A 21,142-nucleotide genomic window follows, 5' to 3' on the forward strand; every position below is an offset into this window, starting at 1 on the left:
AGGTACTTCGCTTCAAGCTTAAGAAGCCCACACAAGTTTTCAGACAAATGAAAACAACGCAGGTTGCAATAAACACTTCGGTTTTAGTAGAAGATTTCAAATTCTGGAAATCCAATGAAAAATCAGCAATGCGTTCAGTTTGTCAATCAGTATAAAACATACAAATGGAAGCAGTAGTTTGTCTTTCTACCTTTCTTTTTCTTTCTTGTTTTGCGTAACTGAAATCAGAAGGACACTGAGTGAGGAAACATTTAGTGAAAGTGTCCCCTCTCATTTTAATAAGAATATCCATGCAGATTAACATAACAAGTGTCTCTGTTCCAGATGATATTTAATTAATTTGTTTAATTAAAGGTATGGGAATGCAGTTTTCAGAGCAGTCAGTTCATACTGATTGTTCTTTCACAATCAAACGCCTAAGCCACATGAAATCTAAGGCATCCCTTGTGGACCAAATAATGCGATCAGCAGTCAAGCTGAGAAGGCTTGAGTTGTTTAGATTCTGACAGGAAGAAAAAAAAATGTTTAGGTATATCTAGTATATGTTATGGAAAGTTGTCATTTACTCTTTTCAAATTGCCATACTTCATCTTCAGCTGGACAATGTTCAGTATAAGACTGTTAGTACCAGATAGGTAGACACATGACAAATCTCTGTGCTATGAAGGCCATTAAAGCTGTCAGATTGATTAAAAGAAAAAAAAAAAAAAGGTTTTTGTTTGTTTGTTTGCCATTGATGTGCAGAATTCACAGAAGTTTTGTACATCGGTAAAATGGTTTAAGTGATTGTTAGATTGGAATTCTCACGAGGCACTGATCTTCAGTCTGTGGGCCAGCAAGGCATTAAAAAATTTTAGTTTTCCTTGCCATCACTGTAGTCCAAAACATATTAAAATGTTAGTACTACCGACATAAACAGATGGACTTTGTGTAACTCTTTCTACAGTTACATGTCAGAAGGCAACTTTTCAATTTAAAAGAAACCATACAAAATAATGTGCTACTTAGTTTTTTAAAATTGCCTTTCTGTAGATGTTGCTTTAAGTCGCATTTGCAAAAATTTTGCAAAACAAAACTACTGTACAAATTATTGGTATTTCTAAAAACAATACTGAGCATAATGTAGAATAGCAATAGTAACATTCTAGAATAAAATACTTTACCTGTAAAATGGTGCAACTTTGTAAAGAAGTAAAAATCATATGGTTGGAAAAAAAAAAAAAGTGTTCCCTTCAAGTTTATGAATTTGCATTTGCGCTCAGCAATGATTTTGATTTACTTGCAAAATTACATTCCATATAATAATATTTAAAGAATTTGAAGTTACTGTTATGTTTTAGCATAACACATTCAAACATTAGGAAATTCACATTTGGAGATTTGATGCTAAGATATGTGGAAGGTGTTCCTATGGCTTATGTCATATGATAAAATACAGAAATCAATAAATAGCACAAATCTGTTTTACAAGATGAAGTGTGAGTGTCCTGGTTCCAGTTAGGACAGAGTTAAGTAGCTCATAGTAGCTGGTAGGGTGCTATGTTTTGGATTAGGATGAGAAGAGCGCTGATAACATGCTGATGTTTTAATTGTTGCAGAGCAGTGTTTACACCAGGCCAAGGACTTTTCGGCTTCTTGCTCTGTCCTGCCAGCGAGCAGGCTGGGGGTGCAGCAGGAGCTGGGAGGGGACAGACCCAGGACAGCTGACCCAAACTGGCCAAAGGGGTATTCCATACCATCTGACGTCATGCTAAACAATATATAGGGGTGGCTGGCCGGGGTGGGGGGGCCGGCTGCTCGGGAATAGGCTGGGCATCGGTCAGCGGGTGGTGAGCAATTGCATTGTGCATCACTTGTTTTCTTACACATTATTATTGTTAATACTATTACCATTATCACTATTATTATTATTATTGTTATTATTATTTTCCTGTCTTAATAAACCGTCTTTATCTCAACTCACAGGCTTCACTTTCCCGTTTCTCTCCCCCCATCCCAGAGAGGGAGGGGGGAGGGTGAGCGAACGGCTGTGTGGTGTTTAGCTGCCAGCCGGGTTAAACCACAACAGTCTTTTTGGCGCCCAACGTGGGGCCCGAAGGGTTGAGATATCGACAAATCTGACCAGAGTGTGTTAAACTAAAATTGGTATAAGTATTGGACCTGCTTAATAGTTGCTAGTCACGATGTTGATTGCCTTAATCTCCAGTCTGCTGTACCTGTATTCCAAATTGAGTTTTATGGTGCGTTACTTTCTGTATGTGCTCCCTGTTGCACTGTTTATCCTTTCCGGGCCCTGGTTTAAGATTGTTATGGTACTGTGCGGTGTAACAATGGCTTATGAAATGATGAAATATCTGGTCACGACTTTAACCTGGTATTTGTACTCAGCACTGACGTCGACTCTATACTTTGGAACCCATATCTCGGAAACTATTAGCAATTACACCTATTGCCTGTTTTCGTTAGGGAGCCAATCTGTGAAGGGGACAGGGGAAGACATGTTTCCCTACCTGTTCACTCTCCCTTTCTCCTTCACCACCACCCTCTTATCCCCCGAGTTAGTTACGGTGGTTCTCCGAGATGTTGAATATCCTTGGGATACTCAGACCAGCCTGCTCTTGTTGTTATGTCTCCTGAATGCGCTTCAGATTTTGTGGAGGGTTAAACAACTACTTAGGAATCTCATCCAGAGATCTGTCTTGAGGCGGGATAGTTGCGAGTGGCAGGGAGTGTGGGAGGATATGGGCAGGTTTCTAGAGCAGTAGGCACCTCCAGTGTTTTGGACATTCACCCCTGAACAACTGCAAAATCCTAAAAAGCTGGCAGAATGCTTGAAAAAAAGGTGTCATGACTCTGGCAGTTCCAAAGTGACACAAATCACTGTAGCGTGCTGGGGTCTGGCTTGTGCCTATCGAGCTGCAATTGATGTTATTAGCAACCTAGCTCCAGCTCCTGCAGCCGCTCCAGTTCCAGCTCCTGCAGCTACTCCAGCTGCAGCTCCTGCAGCCGCTCCAGTTCCAGCTCCTGCAGCTACTCCAGCTCCAGCTCCTGCAGCCGCTCCAGCTCCAGCTCCAGCTCCTGCAGCCGCTCCAGCTCCAGCTCCTGCAGCTACTCCAGCTCCAGCTCCTGCAGCCGCTCCAGCTCCTGCAGCCGCTCCAGTTCCAGCTCCTGCAGCCGCTCCAGCTCCAGCTCCTGCAGCTACTCCAGCTCCAGCTCCTGCAGCTGCCCCAGCTCCTGCAGCTGCTCCCACTCCTGTGGCTGGGTCAGAGAAACGAGCTGTAGCAGTGCAAGTTGACCCCGCAGAGGGTATCCCAACCCCTGTGGCAGACCCTGTGTCTGGGTCAGAGAAACGAGCTGTAGCAGTGCAAGTTGACCCCGCAGAGTGTATTCCAAGCCCTGTGGCAGACCCTGTGTCTGGGTCAGAGAAACGAGCTGTAGCAGTGCAAGTTGACCCCGCAGAGGGTATTCCAACCCCTGTGGCAGACCCTGTGTCTGGGTCAGAGAAACGAGCTGTAGCAGTGCAAGTTGCCCCTGTAGACAAGGTGAAAAAATGGTATAGAGGCTCAGGTCGTTTAAAACGCAGACAGTCTTCTGCTAAGTCTGGGCGAAGTGAAGACGAGGCTGGGCCATCAAAGGTGCAGGAGACTGAAGATGAGGATGAGGATGGCGAAAAATCAACAGTAACTACCCGGACTCCATACCAGCCATCAAAGGTGCAGGAGACTGAAGATGAGGATGAGGATGTCGGAAAATCAACAGTAATTACCCGGACTCTATACCAGCGTGAGCTACGAGATGTGCGAAAAGATTTTGGTCGCTGTATAGGCGAGCAGCTTGTCACCTGGCTGCTCCGGTGCTGGGACACGGGAGCCAATTATGTGGAATTGGAGGGCAAGGAAGCCAGGCGGCTGGGATCCCTTGCTAGGGACGCATGCATTGACAAAGCAATTGGAGATGGAGCACAATCTCGCAGCCTCTGGAGGCGTCTCCTGTCAGCTGTGAAGGAAAGGTATCTCTTCAAGGAAGAACTTGTATGTTTACCAAGCAAATGGACCACCATGGAGAAGGGAATTCAGTACCTGAGGGAATTGGCCGTACGGGAAGTAATTTATAAGGACCTAGATGACGCACAAACATCCACAGATCCAGATGCAGTCCAGTGTACACCACCCATGTGGCGGAAGTTTGTACGGAGTGCCCCATCATCATATGCCAACTCATTGGCAATACTAGCCTGGAAAACGGAGGAGAATCCCACAGTGAATGAAGTGACTAAAATACTCCGGCAGTACGAAGGAAATCTCTCCTCTTCCCTAAAGGCCTGTGTCTCAGCTGTGGAGAAACTCTCTGAAGAGGTCCACCAACTTAAAGAGAATTTATCTTCCCCTCCACCTGAACGAACCAGTGTCCACCAGCTAAAAGAGAATGCTTTAGAGAAACTTTCTGAAAAGATCCACCAACTTGAAGAAAGATTATCTTCCCCTTCACCTGAACGAACCAGTGTCCACCAGCTAAAAGAGAATGCTTTGGAGAAACTTTCTGAAAAGATCCACCAACTTGAAGAAAGATTATCTTCCCCTTCACCTGAACGAACCAGTGTCCACCAGCTAAAAGAGAATGCTTTGGAGAAACTTTCTGAAAAGATCCACCAACTTGAAGAAAGATTATCTTCCCCTTCACCTGAACGAACTAGTGTCCACCAGCTAAAAGAGAATACCTTGGAGAAACTTTCTGAAGAGATCCACCAACTTAAAGAGAGTTTATTTTCCTCCCCACCTGTACAAACCAGTGTCTCAGCTATTAGGGGTAAACGTTCATCTATGCAAGGAAGACAATATGGTGGGCACACACACCGCGCCACCCTGTGGTTTTACCTACGTGACCATGGAGAGGACATGAGAAAATGGGATGGAAAATCTACTGCGACCCTAGAGGCACGGGTACGTGAATTGCAAAGGAAAACAATTGGGAAAAAGGAGTTCTCTGAAAGGTTTGCTGCTCCAACTTCCAGCAGGCAGTCCTTTAAACACAGAAATGAAGATTCTGACCAGGACTAGAGGGGCCCTGCCTCCAGCCAGGGGGAGGAAAGGGACAATCGAGTTTATTGGACTGTGTGGATTCGATGGCCTGGCACGTCAGACGCACAGAAGTATAAGGCTTTGGTAGACACCGGTGCACAATGTACTCTAATGCCATCAAGCTATAAAGGGCCAGAGCCCATCTGTATTTATGGTGTGACGGGGGGATCCCAGCAGTTAACTGTATTGGAGGCTGAAGTGAGTCTAACCGGTAATGAGTGGCAAAAGCACCGTATTGTGACTGGCCCAGATGCTCCGTGCATCCTTGGCATAGACTATCTTAGAAGAGGATATTTCAAGGACCCAAAAGGGTTCCGCTGGGCTTTTGGCATAGCTGCTTTGGAGACAGAGGACATTAAACAGTTGTCTACCTTGCCTGGTCTCTCAGAGGACCCTTCTGTTGTGGGGTTGCTGAGGGTTGAAGAACAGCAAGTGCCGATCGCTACCACAACTGTGCACCGGCGGCAATATCGCACCAACCGAGACTCCCTGAGTCCCATCCATAAGCTAATTCGTCAACTGGAGAGCCAAGGAGTGATCAGCAAGACTCATTCACCTTTTAATAGTCCCATATGGCCAGTGCGAAAGTCTAATGGTGAGTGGAGACTAACAGTGGACTATCGTGGCCTGAACGAAGTCACGCCACCACTGAGTGCTGCAGTGCCGGACATGCTAGAACTCCAGTATGAACTGGAATCAAAGGCAGCCAAGTGGTATGCCACAATTGATATCGCTAATGCATTTTTCTCCATCCCTCTAGCAGCACAGTGCAGGCCACAGTTTGCTTTCACTTGGAGGGGAGTCCAATATACTTGGAATCGGCTGCCCCAGGGGTGGAAACACAGCCCTACCATTTGCCATGGACTGATCCAGTCTGCGCTGGAGCAGGGGGAAGCTCCTGAACACCTGCAGTACATCGATGACATCATTGTGTGGGGTGACACTGCAGAAGAAGTTTTCGAGAAAGGGAAGAAAATAGTCCAAATCCTTCTGAAGGCCGGTTTTGCCATAAAACAGAATAAAGTTAAAGGACCTGCACGAGAGATCCAGTTTTTAGGAATAAAATGGCAAGATGGACGCCGTCAAATCCCAATGGATGTGATCAACAAAATAACAGCTATGTCTCCACCAACTAGCAAAAAAGAAACACAAACTTTCCTAGGTGTCGTGGGGTTTTGGAGAATGCATATTCCAAATTACAGTCTGATTGTAAACCCGCTCTACCAAGTAACCCGTAAGAAGAATGCTTTTGAATGGGGCCCTGAGCAACGACAAGCCTTTGAACAAATTAAGCAGGAAATAGTTCATGCAGTAGCCCTCGGGCCAGTCCGAACAGGACCAGATGTAAAGAATGTGCTCTACACCGCAGCCGGAGAGAATGGTCCCACCTGGAGCCTCTGGCAGAAAGAACCTGGGGAAACTCGAGGTCGACCCCTGGGGTTTTGGAGTCGGGGATACAGAGGATCTGAAGCCCGCTATACTCCAACTGAAAAGGAGATATTGGCAGCATATGAAGGAGTTCGATCTGCTTCGGAAGTGGTCGGTACTGAAGCGCAGCTCCTCCTGGCACCCCGACTGCCGGTACTAGGCTGGATGTTCAAAGGAAGGGTCCCCTCTACGCATCATGCAACTGATGCTACATGGAGCAAGTGGGTTGCACTGATTACTCAGCGGGCTCGAATAGGAAACCCCAGTCGCCCAGGAATCTTGGAGGTGATTATGGACTGGCCAGAAGGCAAATACTTTGGGATATCACCAGAGGAGGAGGTGGTTCGTGCTGAAGAAGCCCCCCTGTACAACAAGCTACCGGAAAATGAGAAGAAATATGCCTTGTTCACTGACGGGTCCTGTCGTATTGTGGGAAAGCATCGGAGATGGAAAGCTGCTGTATGGAGTCCTACACGACGAGTTGCAGAAGCTGCTGAGGGAGAAGGTGAATCGAGTCAGTTTGCAGAAGTAAAAGCCATTCAGCTGGCTTTAGATATTGCTGAACGAGAAAAGTGGCCAGTTCTCTATCTCTATACTGATTCATGGATGGTAGCAAATGCCCTGTGGGGGTGGTTACAGCAATGGAAGCAGAACAACTGGCAGCGCAGGGGCAAGCCCATCTGGGCTGCGGCATTGTGGCAAGATATTGCTGCCCGGGTAGAGAACCTGGTTGTAAAGGTACGCCATGTAGATGCTCATGTGCCCAAGAATCGGGCTACTGAAGAACACCAAAACAACCAGCAGGTGGATCAGGCTGCTAAGATTGAAGTGGCTCAGGTGGACCTGGACTGGCAACATAAAGGTGAATTATTTATAGCCCGATGGGCCCATGACACCTCAGGCCATCAAGGTAGAGATGCAACCTACAGATGGGCTCGTGATCGAGGGGTGGACCTGACCATGGACACTATAGCACAGGTTATTCATGACTGTGAAACATGTGCTGCAATCAAGCAAGCCAAACGGTCAAAACCTCTTTGGTATGGAGGACGATGGCTGAAATATAAATATGGAGAGGCCTGGCAGATTGATTACATCACACTCCCTCAAACCCGCAACGGCAAGCGCCACGTACTTACAATGGTGGAAGCAACCACCGGATGGCTGGAAACATATCCTGTGCCCCATGCCACCGCCCGGAACACTATCCTGGGCCTTGAAAAGCAAGTCTTATGGCGACATGGCACCCCAGAGAGAATTGAGTCAGACAACGGGACTCATTTCCGAAACAACCTTATAGACACTTGGGCCAAAGAACATGGTATTGAGTGGGTGTATCACATCCCCTATCATGCACCAGCCTCTGGAAAAGTTGAACGATACAATGGACTGTTGAAGACTACACTGAAAGCAATGGGTGCTGGGACATTCAAAAATTGGGATACACATTTGGCAAAGGCCACCTGGTTAGTCAATACCAGGGGATCTGCCAACCGAGCTGGACCTGCCCAATCAAACCTGTTACGCACTGTAGAAGGGGATAAAGTTCCTGTAGTGCACGTAAGAAACATGCTGGGTAAAACAGTCTGGGCTACTCCTGCCTCAGGAAAAGGCAAACCTATTCGTGGAATTGCTTTTGCTCAGGGACCTGGATGCACTTGGTGGGTAATGCAAAAGAATGGGGAGGTCCGGTGTGTACCTCAAGGGGATTTGATACTGGGTGAGAATAGCCCATGAGTTGAATTGTAGTATGTTAATTATTATATAATAATGTATGTCATCACTACCATGATTGCTATATATCATAGATGAAAATGGTGATTAATTAGAATGTATTGGACAGAGTGTAACCTGAGCATGACATAAATGGTATGGAATAAGGGGTGGATATCTGTCCTGGTTCCAGTTAGGACAGAGTTAAGTAGCTCATAGTAGCTGGTAGGGTGCTATGTTTTGGATTAGGATGAGAAGAGCGCTGATAACATGCTGATGTTTTAATTGTTGCAGAGCAGTGTTTACACCAGGCCAAGGACTTTTCGGCTTCTTGCTCTGTCCTGCCAGCGAGCAGGCTGGGGGTGCAGCAGGAGCTGGGAGGGGACAGACCCAGGACAGCTGACCCAAACTGGCCAAAGGGGTATTCCATACCATCTGACGTCATGCTAAACAATATATAGGGGTGGCTGGCCGGGGTGGGGGGGCCGGCTGCTCGGGAATAGGCTGGGCATCGGTCAGCGGGTGGTGAGCAATTGCATTGTGCATCACTTGTTTTCTTACACATTATTATTGTTAATACTATTACCATTATCACTATTATTATTATTATTGTTATTATTATTTTCCTGTCTTAATAAACCGTCTTTATCTCAACTCACAGGCTTCACTTTCCCGTTTCTCTCCCCCCATCCCAGAGAGGGAGGGGGGAGGGTGAGCGAACGGCTGTGTGGTGTTTAGCTGCCAGCCGGGTTAAACCACAACAGTGAGATAAGTAAAAAATGCATCTAAAGATGTATTTAAATATCTGATAAAAAATATGAAATTGAGGCTGCACAAAAGATATTCTTCAGGATTGCCTCCAATTATCCCAGTGCGGACTGGACACAAAATTACCTCTTGTTGTTCTCTTTCAACAGAGATGTAAAATACTTCATGTCTTGGTACCAGCATTACAGGAGAATAATAGTCATTAGCAAGACTCACAAACTTTGGATCAGATCTCAAACTGACAACAGGTATTTCAGACGTTTTCAGCAGAAGCAGTCCGATATTTCAGCATATTTGTAGAACTGTGAGAGGGTGTGGTTCTCTGAAGGTGCTAGAGGAGTAACAAAAGAGTTGGACGGGCACTCTGTTCTCTCTTTTATATCTCCTCATGAAGGTGGTTTCAGACAGTATTAGATAATGTACTGTATACACTGGTAACACTGGAGACGTGTTCAAGCACTGAGCATATGAAGCAGCCCTGGGGTGCGTCTTTCAGAGTTTACATCTTGCTGCTGTTGATTGCCTCGATGCTAATTAGCCAAGGAGGCTGTCTTCCCTGAAAAGCAATTCAAGGATTAGCAAAATCTGCTTGTTTATCCTTATTTAGGAAGATTGAAGCTACGCACTGTGCCTGTGCTTGCCATGTCCCAAGCAGCTTTGAAGCATGGCTAGTTCATAGCATAGCATGGTTTTGAAGTGAAGCATAGCTTTGTTTGTAATTGATTTGCTCTGTCTCTGCAGTCAGAGCAAAGGAGTTGTGGGAGAACTTGGCAGACTTCCTTGGGGCATGGAAGGGACTGTGGAGGAGCACTGAAGGTCTGTGCCCAAGTCCTTCCTGTGGTGTTGGTGGGTCTCGAGGTGGAGTGAAAGCTTCTCTTGGCTCAAATATCATCGTTAACCTTACTGTTAGAATTAAATTGCTCAAAACCCTTCAGTGGCTTTACTTTCTATTGTTGAACTTCTTCCTGAAAACACATGTAATGGGTCTTCCTGTGACTGACATAAAGTCAACATAGAAGCACACTGCTGGCCTAAATGCTGTGCTTGGTTTTCAGCAGAAATACTGTGTCATGTCTGATCTGTACTGCTGCGTGGTTTAAGAGTGCATGTATCTGGAGCAGGTGAGGATATAACCACAGCCACAGTTCTTTGCTCAGTAGCTAGGTGGTAAGATAATATCCTGAACCAAAAGCACCGTTTGGCTTCATGTTCCATTAAATCTGGAGAAGTAATTTTTTTTCCAAATATATATCCTGCTGGAATTCAAATGAGATAAAGTGAAAAATTATTATTATTATTATTTTTATTTATATTTTGTTTTCAAGTGAATATCTGTCAGTGTGCTTAAGAGAAGCCCTTTTGGTGGAGTAGAAGGCTAAGAGAAAATGATGAGACAGAGGTGTACTGCTAAATAAATATAAAATAGAATTAGCCAAAAGATATTTAGAGGACACAGAGGTTATCATACTTGTCTGTTCTTGATCATCAGTAGTCCACCATACTTAGAGCTTGTGTATAACTTTTGCAGAGTTTCATACAAGAATCTTTTCTTCCTTTAACTCACAGGAGACCTGTGTGACTCCAATCCATGCAAAAATGGTGGCATCTGTCTGTCAGGGCTGAACGATGACTTCTACTCATGCGAGTGTCCGGAAGGCTTCACAGACCCCAATTGTTCTAGTGTTGTGGAGGTTGGTAAGTGCAAAATCTGAATGGAGGAACGAATAGCTGTTTGAATGTCCTGTTAGTTGTGGCCAACCAACCAGTGATTTTGTCCACTGCATTTTGTGTAGTGCTGTGGTTGTTGCATTGCTTGTTTTTGCTGTCTCATCCTTTTTTTCTGTATCACAGATATCTATATCATAGAATCATAGAATGGCTTGGCATTGTCTCTTATTTTTGTTCATACTAGGAAAATATGCTGCAGCTAGAGTGAAGGCTGTGTGGCAGCACCTCTTGTCTGAAGGCTTTGCATGCCCTCTGTGCATTTCTTTTGCTGACAGCCAAAGTATTTGAAAACAGTACAACCCTTCAAGTATTTCATATCTGATGTCTATGTTTGTAATTTATCAATCTGGGTTACACTAACATGCTTTGGTCAGTGACAGCCGAGTACAGCTCACACATTTTGCTTCTGCCAGCTGTCCTGTAGGACACCAGCCTGGAGCAGAAAAGCAATGCCAACAGCTGAGAGCACTTACTTCTGCAAATGCCTTGTTGAAACTGTCAAAGCTAGTCTCAGCACTTCTCTAACACTTCATTTTTCCTAAGTCTATGCTGATTTCATTTCTTAATAAATAAGTCAAGGCTACACAGGCACAACCTGTAGATACTCTTCTGGGGATTAAGTATGTATCTCTCTGTCATGAAACACAGCTAGCAGAACTTAGTCTAGGAACCCACATTTGTTTGTTTTTTCTTTTCTGAAAATGATGCTTCCATTGTTCTGGGAGTGAATCCTAAGTCTCCTTAAGCAATTTTAATTATGGTAGAGATTGGGTTGAATTTGGTTCCCCTGAACATAAGTTTTCTAGAAGCACATGTAATAGTTCCTGTAGTAGAATGACAAACTTTGGTCAGACACCTACTGCACTTTCCTCTGACTGTAAATCATTATCAGACATAGTAGCTGGTTATTACCTAACATTTGATTTGCATGAGAAACTGTTATTTTCCATTGGTGCAGCTACCAAGAAGCAGGAACATACTGTCTTTGAATCCTGTTTTCCATCCCTTTCCCCAACATTTCCATGCATGCCTGAAGGTCTGAATTTATCCTAGAAGTACATGCCACACTGCCCTAAAATGGCTGTGACATGGGTTTACTGCAGGAAACTTTGGGGTCCATCATGCATTTGGTTGACAGGAAATTGCATTGCACATAACAAAGAGGATGCTGATAGTGACTGAATTTGAGATAAAAGTATATTGTGATAATTGCCACTGTAATTTAAATCTACATATTAACAGGGCTTAAAAAAATGCACATATTCTTAAGTAAGTTCTTCCAACACAACAAAATCTCAGTTTGGTAAACAGAGTGAAACATAAGCAAATAGAGAACACTAGAATATGTGGTAATCACAATGTTTATGCAGGCACAATATTATATTTTTTAGTTTTCAATCCAGAGGGAATATGCAGGAAACAATGCTGATTAGGTACAGGGTTTATTAAAATTCCAATATTAGATAAAGTACAGGGTGTTCATTCTGTTTGTGTTTGTTCTTTACGATTATGCTACCTGTATGGATTCAGAGACAACTGTTACTTTCTGAAAACTTTAAAACTAGTTCTTTTTAGGAGAAAAAGTAGAAAAAGGTTTGTTTGCTTGTTTACTTTTTGGTATAGACTGTTTGAGGCTGATCCAGCATAATCCTCCCCTACATAAAGTAAACCACTGAAAAAACTGATACTTAACTTGATATCCTGATTTTTCCTATGAAGATAATGACAAAGAGTGTAAGCCATTTATTCTTCATTAATTCAAACACTGGAACATTCCAAATAAAAAAATCAGTTGCAAAATGGATTTGAGAGGAGTCCAGGAGTGTAAGACCCTGTGTGATCACTTCTACCGCAAGTGTTTATTAGCAGATGTTAAGATTGGAGAAAGGATGCTAATAAAGCTTACTTCTATTTGTCTTTTTAATGAGTTAATTCTTTTAGTTCCTAGGATCTCCAAAAAGGTTTCTTGACAATTTCCTGTGTAGTTGAAAGCAACAAGGTGGTTTAAAACTAGGTATTTAAGATGTCTGGAAACACTGACTAAGAAGAAAAGAGGAGGGTGGGGAAAAAGAGAAAGGGAGAGGTACTGCTCCCCTCAGAAGCACTGTATAGCAAGAACGAGATGCAGTGAGGTATTCCATGCAGCCCTGTTGTCAGAGACTCCTAGTTTAGATATTATTCAGTCAAGGCAACAAAATATTGCTTATCTCTGAATGCTAACTAGAAAGTCACACGTTTTCAAGGAATATACCTCAGATGGGGATTTCACAGGAAGAGGTAACGGGTTTTACTTAATGACAGAATCACAGAATGATTGAAGTTGGAAGTGGGTAAATAAATGCAATACAGATAGGAAGGTGTAAATTCTTGTTACAGAAGAATGGTAGATGCATGAAAATACTTCAGGGTAGAGACATCAGATATTTAGACGGAAGTACCTACATTGACCAACCCGTTTTCAGTAAAGCTGGGGAGTAGCGTGAGTGTTTCAAGGACATAGGGGTGTACCTCCAGTTACATTTTTTATTATCTTAAAAAGATAACATAAAATAACCCACCATGATCACAGCACATTATTTCAATATTGGTGTTTCTTTCTAAACCTTACCAACGGAAAGTCCTGACTCCTCTGCTAGACCGTTCCAATATTTTCTGATCCTGTGCCTTTGAGTGAGCCTACATAAAACAAAGTTATTGTACGGTGTTAGTAATAATTTATGTATTATAAATTAACAATCATATTCTAATCCTATTCTTTCTCTAAATGTAATCCTCTCTCATTTTCTGTTTAGGTATATTAAATACTATATATACATTGTTATGCTAAAAGAATTGAGATTAGAAGATAGATCTATACTATTACTCTGTTTGTACACTTAGGTCATTTTAATACTCTGTATCCTAACAGATTATAAAAAGTTGATAAACTAGTGGAGAATAAGATAGAGGTGAGCAGGAAAAATTACATTGTGGTTCTTTTCAATACAGCACATCCTCCGGTTAGGCAGAAAAGGATTTAGCTAAACAGATAAGAGTAAAAGGTAATTATATCAAGCTTCCCAAATAGTAGGATGTTTTCCAAAGATAATAAGGACGCTATGGCCTGAGTTACCTCTTTAGCAGATTCCTGTATCTTTGGCAACATGATTTTTAGCCTAAATTGAAAAAGATTCACATGTAATTTACATTTGTATTGATATGCCTCAGAGACAATAAGTTGACAGACTTTACAGCATTTAAATAGCTCACAACTAACTCTCAGAGACCATGTAAATTACAGAAATACCACAAACTGCAGGTGTTATATACAATTAATAGAAGGTTTTTCATACACATTGTTAAGGAAAACTATTAATGTGCATCCTAATCAATGTGAATATTCATTGAACGAAAAGAAGCTTAGTTATGGACATTGCATGAGAGGAGCAATGACAATGTGGCTATATGCATTGAGATAAGACTGGCAAAAATGTTCTTAAGATAAAAAATAACATTGAATCCCATTTTATTTGGTGTGTACATAGAGGAAAACAGGGAGAGAAATACATGACTAAAAGTAAAAGTCAAAGAAAAGGGCAGCTAAGTTTATTATGCCGTAAGACTATTAGTATGTAGCATGAGTGACCATGCTCTTCACATTTCAAATTGAGTGACTTAAAATTACTCAGTTTTGATCTTCCAGATCTGAAATTCAATAGCTGTCCACCAGGATAAGCTGGTGAACATGTTTAATTTATGTAATTGGTAAAATAAATGATATATGATGACAGGGAGCGTAAAAGATCCATGAGCATATTACAGGAGATCTGCAAACACTCTCCAACCCTGCATTCAAATAGGCTGTTGGGACACTTTTGGAAAGTGCACCTTTTGCATCAGATCTGATTGAATATTGCCAAGGATGGAGACTTCACAGCTTCTCTTGGCAATCTGTGCTTGTCTAGTGACATCCCCCCACCCGCCAGTAAGTTTAAGTGGTATTTCCTGGGTTTTAGTTTCTGCCCATTGTCTCTCATTCTGTCACCATGAAGTGCTGAGAAGACTTTGGCTCCGATTTCTTTATTTCTCTGAGCCTTCTCTTCCACAGCCTTAACAGTTCCATCTTTTTTAGGTGCCCCTCATATGTCAGATGCTCCAATCTGTTAATAATTCTAGGTAGATGATCACCTCCCTCAATCTACTGGCAGGCTGCCTGTGCTAAGTATTGGGAAATACTCGACTTACTTACTCGACCACGCACTCCCAATTTCAGCATCTGTTCTTATTTCAGTATATGTATAGTGTCACCCAAATTGACTATATTTATTGCTATCATGACTGCATCTACTTCAGTGACTTATCCACCGTCTGCTGCACTGATCAAAGGGGGATATTATTCTTCTTCAGTAAAGTGTCATCATGCTTTGCTTCTGATGTTGATCAATTTAACATTTGGAAAAGTTGAAAAGGAAAGGATTGTCTCTTTTTGTTTTCTTTTGTTTTTCTTGCAAATTGTTTCAATGGTCCCATTGACACAAAGGTAAAACTGGAGTAGTGAGTGGGCCTGTGTTTATTTGTATATAGGAAGAATAATCAGCTTTCATGGCAGCAGACTAGTCTTTTCTGAGAAAAGAGAGAGTTGCAGTGGGAAGGGGTAGAAAACAAATTCTTCTCTGCTAGGCTTTAGATATGGTACTTGTTTGGATTCTGTGCTAATTCCTTTTCTTGAGGGCAAACAGGGAAAGTGCTAATTTTCTTCAGCAACCACTTACTGCTGCTGAGTTCTTAATGACAGCCAGGTTTCCTCTTCTGAGCAATGGAAGAAGTTGTTAAATGGAGCTCTATCAACATAGCATCTGATGAAAATGAATGTGATTTTGTGTGAATCTGTGTTTTGTTTCTTCGGTTTTAGTGGGAAACACCCCCAAGCTATTTGCTAAACAGTTTGAAATGCATTCTTGTATTACCTTTCCTATGATTAGAATTGTCAATATGAGTATGGACTACTACGTTTCCTCTTAGTAAGGCTGTAGCTGTTGTTGTATGTTCAGTATCTTGATGGCATTTCTCACAGTATTCTTTCCCGAAGTCTGTAGTCTGTAATGCCACAACTCCAATACAGCAGTTTTAGAATTGACTGTAAGACACGTTTTTTGTTTCTGTCACAATATAAGGAACTATCACATATAAGGGCACTTAACTCATTAAGAGATGTTTTCCAAAGATACGGAATTCTGTTGAAAGACAATCAATAGGTGTTAATAAAAATAATTTGACTAATTAAGTCTTAATTGTTAGCTTCTGAGTAGCCTGAAGGGTGCATAGTACACAGAAATCTAAACTGAGTAGAGTAAATGCGTGCAAGCGGAAGGTCTTGGTAAATGGTATTAAATGCTGAGCAGAAAACATTATACTTTGTAATTGTAATATTGTAAGTAATTGTACAACGTTTCTGCTGAAACAGTTGCCTTTGGTATTGATGGCTAGTAAACCTCTTGTGAAAACAGGAGCTCAAGTCAAAATTGGTGAGAATGCTAATACAGTGGATATTGCATCAGCACCAGTAAATTAGGTGAAAGACTTTATCTGTGAGTTATACACAATCATGTTCATTTAGACCAGAGCTCATATTTTAAGAGAACCTCTTTATTTGGATATTGAGAATGAAATTCATTAGGATAGTGTCAGAGAATCACAGAAAGCTAATGCAGCCCAGCATGCTGTTAGCAATTTAAAAAGTTAGTTACTATACTCTTGGGTTTAATCAGGACATACCCTTTATAAAGCATCCTGAATTATATGCCCAGTCTTACAAGTCTACCACCGATCTCAAGATGACCATCCACAATGTGTGTAGGTAAACCCTATCTTGAAAATCGTATCACACTTTTTTTTTTTTTTCCATTTAAAGATTTATTTTATGAAAGCACAGACTGGCAAGGAATGATTAGTTGCTTCAGAGCATTTGACACAGCCAAACAGGCAAACGAGCAATTCAACATACTGAGGGAGATTTTATGCATTTTGGTCTAATTAAAAAGACAACCCAAAAACATCCAGATTCTCATTGCCGGAACTACTGCTCAGAATGAGAACTTGCAAAGATAAATAAGGTTTGTGAGCCTAGGATAGTCTGCAAAACACATTCTCAGCCCCTGTTTTCAATGGGAGCAATGAAGCTCTCAGCGGTAAATTACATTTCTATTAAAAGTTCCAGCACTGATGCCAAGGAATAGAAAAATGTTGAGAAAACCATGCATGTAGGTCATGGAGAACTCTCATGTACCAATAAGGACGTATCTTATACCCAGGAGCCATTCAGTTGGAAATTCCAAGTATATAGGGTCTGCTAACACTGTGGTGGTCCATAAAGAAGAGTTGGCACATTGCAGATCTGACCTGCCTTGGCTGTGTGGACTGAAAGGGAGACACAGCAAGCACTTGTTCATTCCTGTGAGCCAGGTCCATTCCCACTGGGCTCCAGTATGCAGCTGACCGGTTTCCCTAGTTTAAGGGGCAAAGAAGAGACAGAAGAAGTAACAGAAAAAAAAGAAACAAAAAAAAACAAAACAGCCATTTCCTTAGCAGCATGATGTGTCTGGGTTCTGAAATGCTTAGAACTGGCTTCAAACAAGTAGGTACAATAAGCCAACTATATTTTGCCAAATCTGCCAGTAAAACATAAAAATCTGTGAAAACCTTATGTTAGCAGCCAAGGAAAATTGGTCTTTGGATAGGTGCTCTAATGTTGTCTGGAGAAAGAAACCTGCAAATAATTCATCTGTTTTGAATGAAAGAGGTTTGGGTGGGCAACAGCTGCAGCAGATTAAAACAGCTGAATTGAGTACACATTGAGACGTTGAAATCTAATGGAATAAATATTCTGTTATGCAAGTGTATGAACATTTCAAATCCATTAGTACTTCTGAAGTAGTCGAGAGACTTGCTGAATTTGCTGCTAGGCGGTTTAAACTAAGTTCCATGTTATGTTGACTTTGTTGTTCAGTATTGTTTATTTTTGTCTAGAGTGGAAAGATCTGTAGTTTCTAAGAGCCATGCAAGCTCTGGTTAGAAGAAAGTGGTGTTTTTTGCAGAGGCTCATATTATGCATATCAGATGCTCATCAGCTGCAGCACAGACCTGGCCCTATTATAGATTCTTTGGTTCTGTAAAATTTTTGAAAAGGCAAATATTAAAGATTGATCTCACCCACCCTTACTTTCTATTTATCTATTTATTTATTTATTTATTTACATGTGTTTAAATACATATGAAAAACACGTTTTATTTTTTAAATTGCTAATAGATTGTTAGTACTATAATCTGCCCTAAAGAGTTCCTTCTATATCATTTTTGTATGTACGTCAAATGCATGTATCTTTGCCAAATATTAAATCCAAGATCTGTATGTTTTTGTCTGACTCTTGGTAGAATGAAGAGTTGCAGAACTTTTGATACTTTTAAAATACATTATTCATTAAGAGCTATCAAGAAGGACCAAGGATTAGTTACTCTTCTGTTTTTCTAGAAATGGGTGGTAGCTTTATAGACTCATTTTCTTCTTCCTCTGGCTTCTTGGCTGACATCAAATACGTAGTTTTTATGTTTTTGAAGAACCCAGATGATGTAATTTCTCATAAAATATAGACTTCAGAAATAGATGTTCTTAAAGTACTGTCCCTTTTTGTATTCCTGTTTTATATAATCTAGTGTTCTCCTGGATTTTTATGTAGAAGGATATGACTCAACAGCTTGAAAACAACTTGCTAAAATAAAAATGCCAGGAGGAAGCTGATTCTTTAGCTGAAAAGGCAAATTGGTCTTTAACGAGATGATAATTCTGGCATCCTAGGAGATTCAGATTAGAAGATTTTAGACTTGTTAGGCTAAAATGATCAGATGCAAAACCTGCTGGTGCTCAGGTTAATGCAAGTTCTAAGTACACTGCAGTTCCAGTGTAAAAGAAACAAAAAATAAAAGATGAATATTGAAACTTGGGGACAGATGGACTTTACTATTGTTTCTTTCATTTCCCCCCAAGTTATTTTCCAGATTTTTATTTTTTTTTTCAAAACTATTTATATAAAGGGCTCATTAAGCAGAGCAAAATTCATCATGATTTGGAATCACATTTGCTTACCTTCTTCTCCACAAGTATCTTTAGTTATATTTAAAATAATGAAGTAGGGAAACATTCTTATGGAATGTTGATACCATAAAGAGATGCCCTTACCCCTTAAGAGAATTCTTACTCCTTTTTCTTTCATCCACTGATAAATATTATTATGCTCAGAAGCAGAAGAATAAGGTTGCCCAAATGTTACTCTGCATATATTTAATATTTCTAACTGGGAAAATTGCTGTTTGTAACTCAGAAGTTTCATTCTACTGTCTAACTCTGTATGATCTGATGCTTTTGTATGCTCTTTTTATTTAAAATCTCTGTTAAGGCATTTGCTTAAGGGTGCAAGATCTGATCTCTTCTGATCAGCACTCCATTCCAGAGGCAGATTTCTTTTAAGTGTTTAAAACAGTGTGGAGTAATGTACATGCTCTATTCTCTTGCCAGAGTAGAGCAAGTACAGCACTCTTCTGCAAAGTTCCAGAATACTGTGTGATCTTGTTAAGGTTTTAAACTGGAATGTGTACAGCTCGTAGGAGCAGTTCACAGAATCACAGAATTACAGAATCGTCTAGGTTGGAAGAGACCTCCAAGATCACCTAGTCCAACCTCTGACCTAACACTAACAAGTCCTCCACTAAATCATATCACTAAGATCAACATCTAAATGTCTTTTAAAGACCTCCAGGGATGGTGACTCCGCCACTTCCCTGGGCAGCACCATTCCAATGCCTCACAACCCTTTCCGTAAAGAAGTTCTTCCTAACATCCAACCTAAACCTCCCCTGGCGCAACTTTAGTCCATTCCCCCTTGTCCTGTCTCCAGGCATGTGGGAGAATAGACCAAGCCCCACCTCGCTACAACCTCCTTTAAGGTACCTGTAGAGAGCGATAAGGTCGCCCCTGAGCCTCCTCTTCTCCAGGCTGAACAACCCCAGCTCCCTCAGCCGCTCCTCATAAGACTTGTTCTCCAGACCCCTCACCAGCTTCATTGCCCTTCTCTGGACTCGCTTGAGCACCTTGATGTCCTACTTGTAGCAAGGGGCCCAAAACTGAACACAGTACTCGAGGTGCGGCCTCACCAGTTGAGGGAACTGGGGTTATTTAGCCTAGAAAAAAGAAGGCTCAGGGAAGACCTTATCATACCTTACAACTACCTCAAAGGAGGCTGTAGTGATGTGGGGATACGTCTCTTCTCCCAAGCAACAAGGGATAAGACAAGAGGAAATGACCTCAAGTTCTGCCAGGGCAGGTTTAGGTTGGATATTACAAGAAATTTCTTCACTGAAAGGATCATGAGGCGTTGGAACAGACTGCCCAACATCACCATCCCTGAAGGTATTCAAAAATTGTAGGTGTGGTACTTAGTGAGTGACATGGTTTAGTGATGGACTTGGCAGTGCTAGGTTAAAGGCTGCACCAGATGATCTTGGAGATCTTTTCCAAACTAAGTGGTTTTATGATTCTGTGATTGTAAGTTAAAGACAGAACTGTTTGTAGAAGTGGACTCAACTCTGAATGTAGAGAAGTAATGCAGTATACACCAGATGACAATTTTATATTACACTTTTCAGCAAAAAGTAGTACTTGCATTCCCACTTTACCTCATTAAGGGGAAGTAACTAACTGTTCTAGCTCTTAGAGTTTTTTGTATATTTCTAATATAAGTGTAATTATAGGAACTTCCTAATAAGTTTATGGTTTAAAATTGTTCCTGTTAAGTAGACTACTGAATAAATGGTAGATTTGTTGCAAGGAGTAAGCAAAACGGGAATTAGATGAGATAATCTAAAATGGTAATCAGAATTTGAAAGACTCAAGATTCATTATCAACCCTCTATGAAAATTATCAGTCAAAATAATAGTGAGAAAAAGTGCTTTCATTTAACAGAGGGACAGTTTATATATGATAGCCAGCAATCATAAATTAATGAGATGTTGGGATAATCTGGGTTACTGATGAACGGAAAAAGTGTCTCTATAAGTCAGCTCCAACTGTCCTATAGAGGCCATCTGAGTGTCTTCTTACCTTCTGTGACTGTAAGGACCGGTTTTCTTCTGGACTTTCTGTTGTTAGGCCAGGCTGGCCTGAACTGCACCAGCTAAGGGCAGCTGTGGATAACCAGGCTGAAGGATCCCCACTACTCCCATTGGTTCCTCTCCTCTTCTTTCATTTACCTAGTAAATGATCTGGGGTGGGCTGCTCATGGATGATAAAAGGCACTGCACAGACCTGCAACTGCTGGACCTCAGCACAAGTGTGGGGAGAGCTACAGACACTCCAGTGTGGCATGGGGTGTTGCCTAGGGGTGGTTTTTCACACTTC

The 21,142-nt window shown here is 41.7% G+C and overlaps 1 protein-coding gene across 4 annotated transcripts in view; it reads left to right on the forward strand.

Annotated features, from left to right (window-relative positions):
- Positions 1-21,142, forward strand: part of EDIL3 (EGF like repeats and discoidin domains 3) — a 287,431-nt gene that overhangs the window by 73,800 nt on the left and 192,489 nt on the right. For 3 of the 4 annotated variants that reach the window (XM_083816852.1, XM_083816851.1, XM_083816854.1), the window contains one exon: positions 10,554-10,682. In XM_083816852.1, the coding sequence (XP_083672978.1) occupies positions 10,554-10,682 (129 nt within the window). Of the gene's footprint in view, positions 1-9,136; positions 9,236-10,553; positions 10,683-21,142 lie in introns of all 4 variants that reach the window. The other variant, XM_083816853.1, reaches the window with a different exon arrangement.

Source organism: Anser anser, assembly GCF_964211835.1.
Source record: "Anser anser genome assembly, chromosome: Z".
Classification (NCBI taxonomy): domain Eukaryota; kingdom Metazoa; phylum Chordata; class Aves; order Anseriformes; family Anatidae; genus Anser; species Anser anser.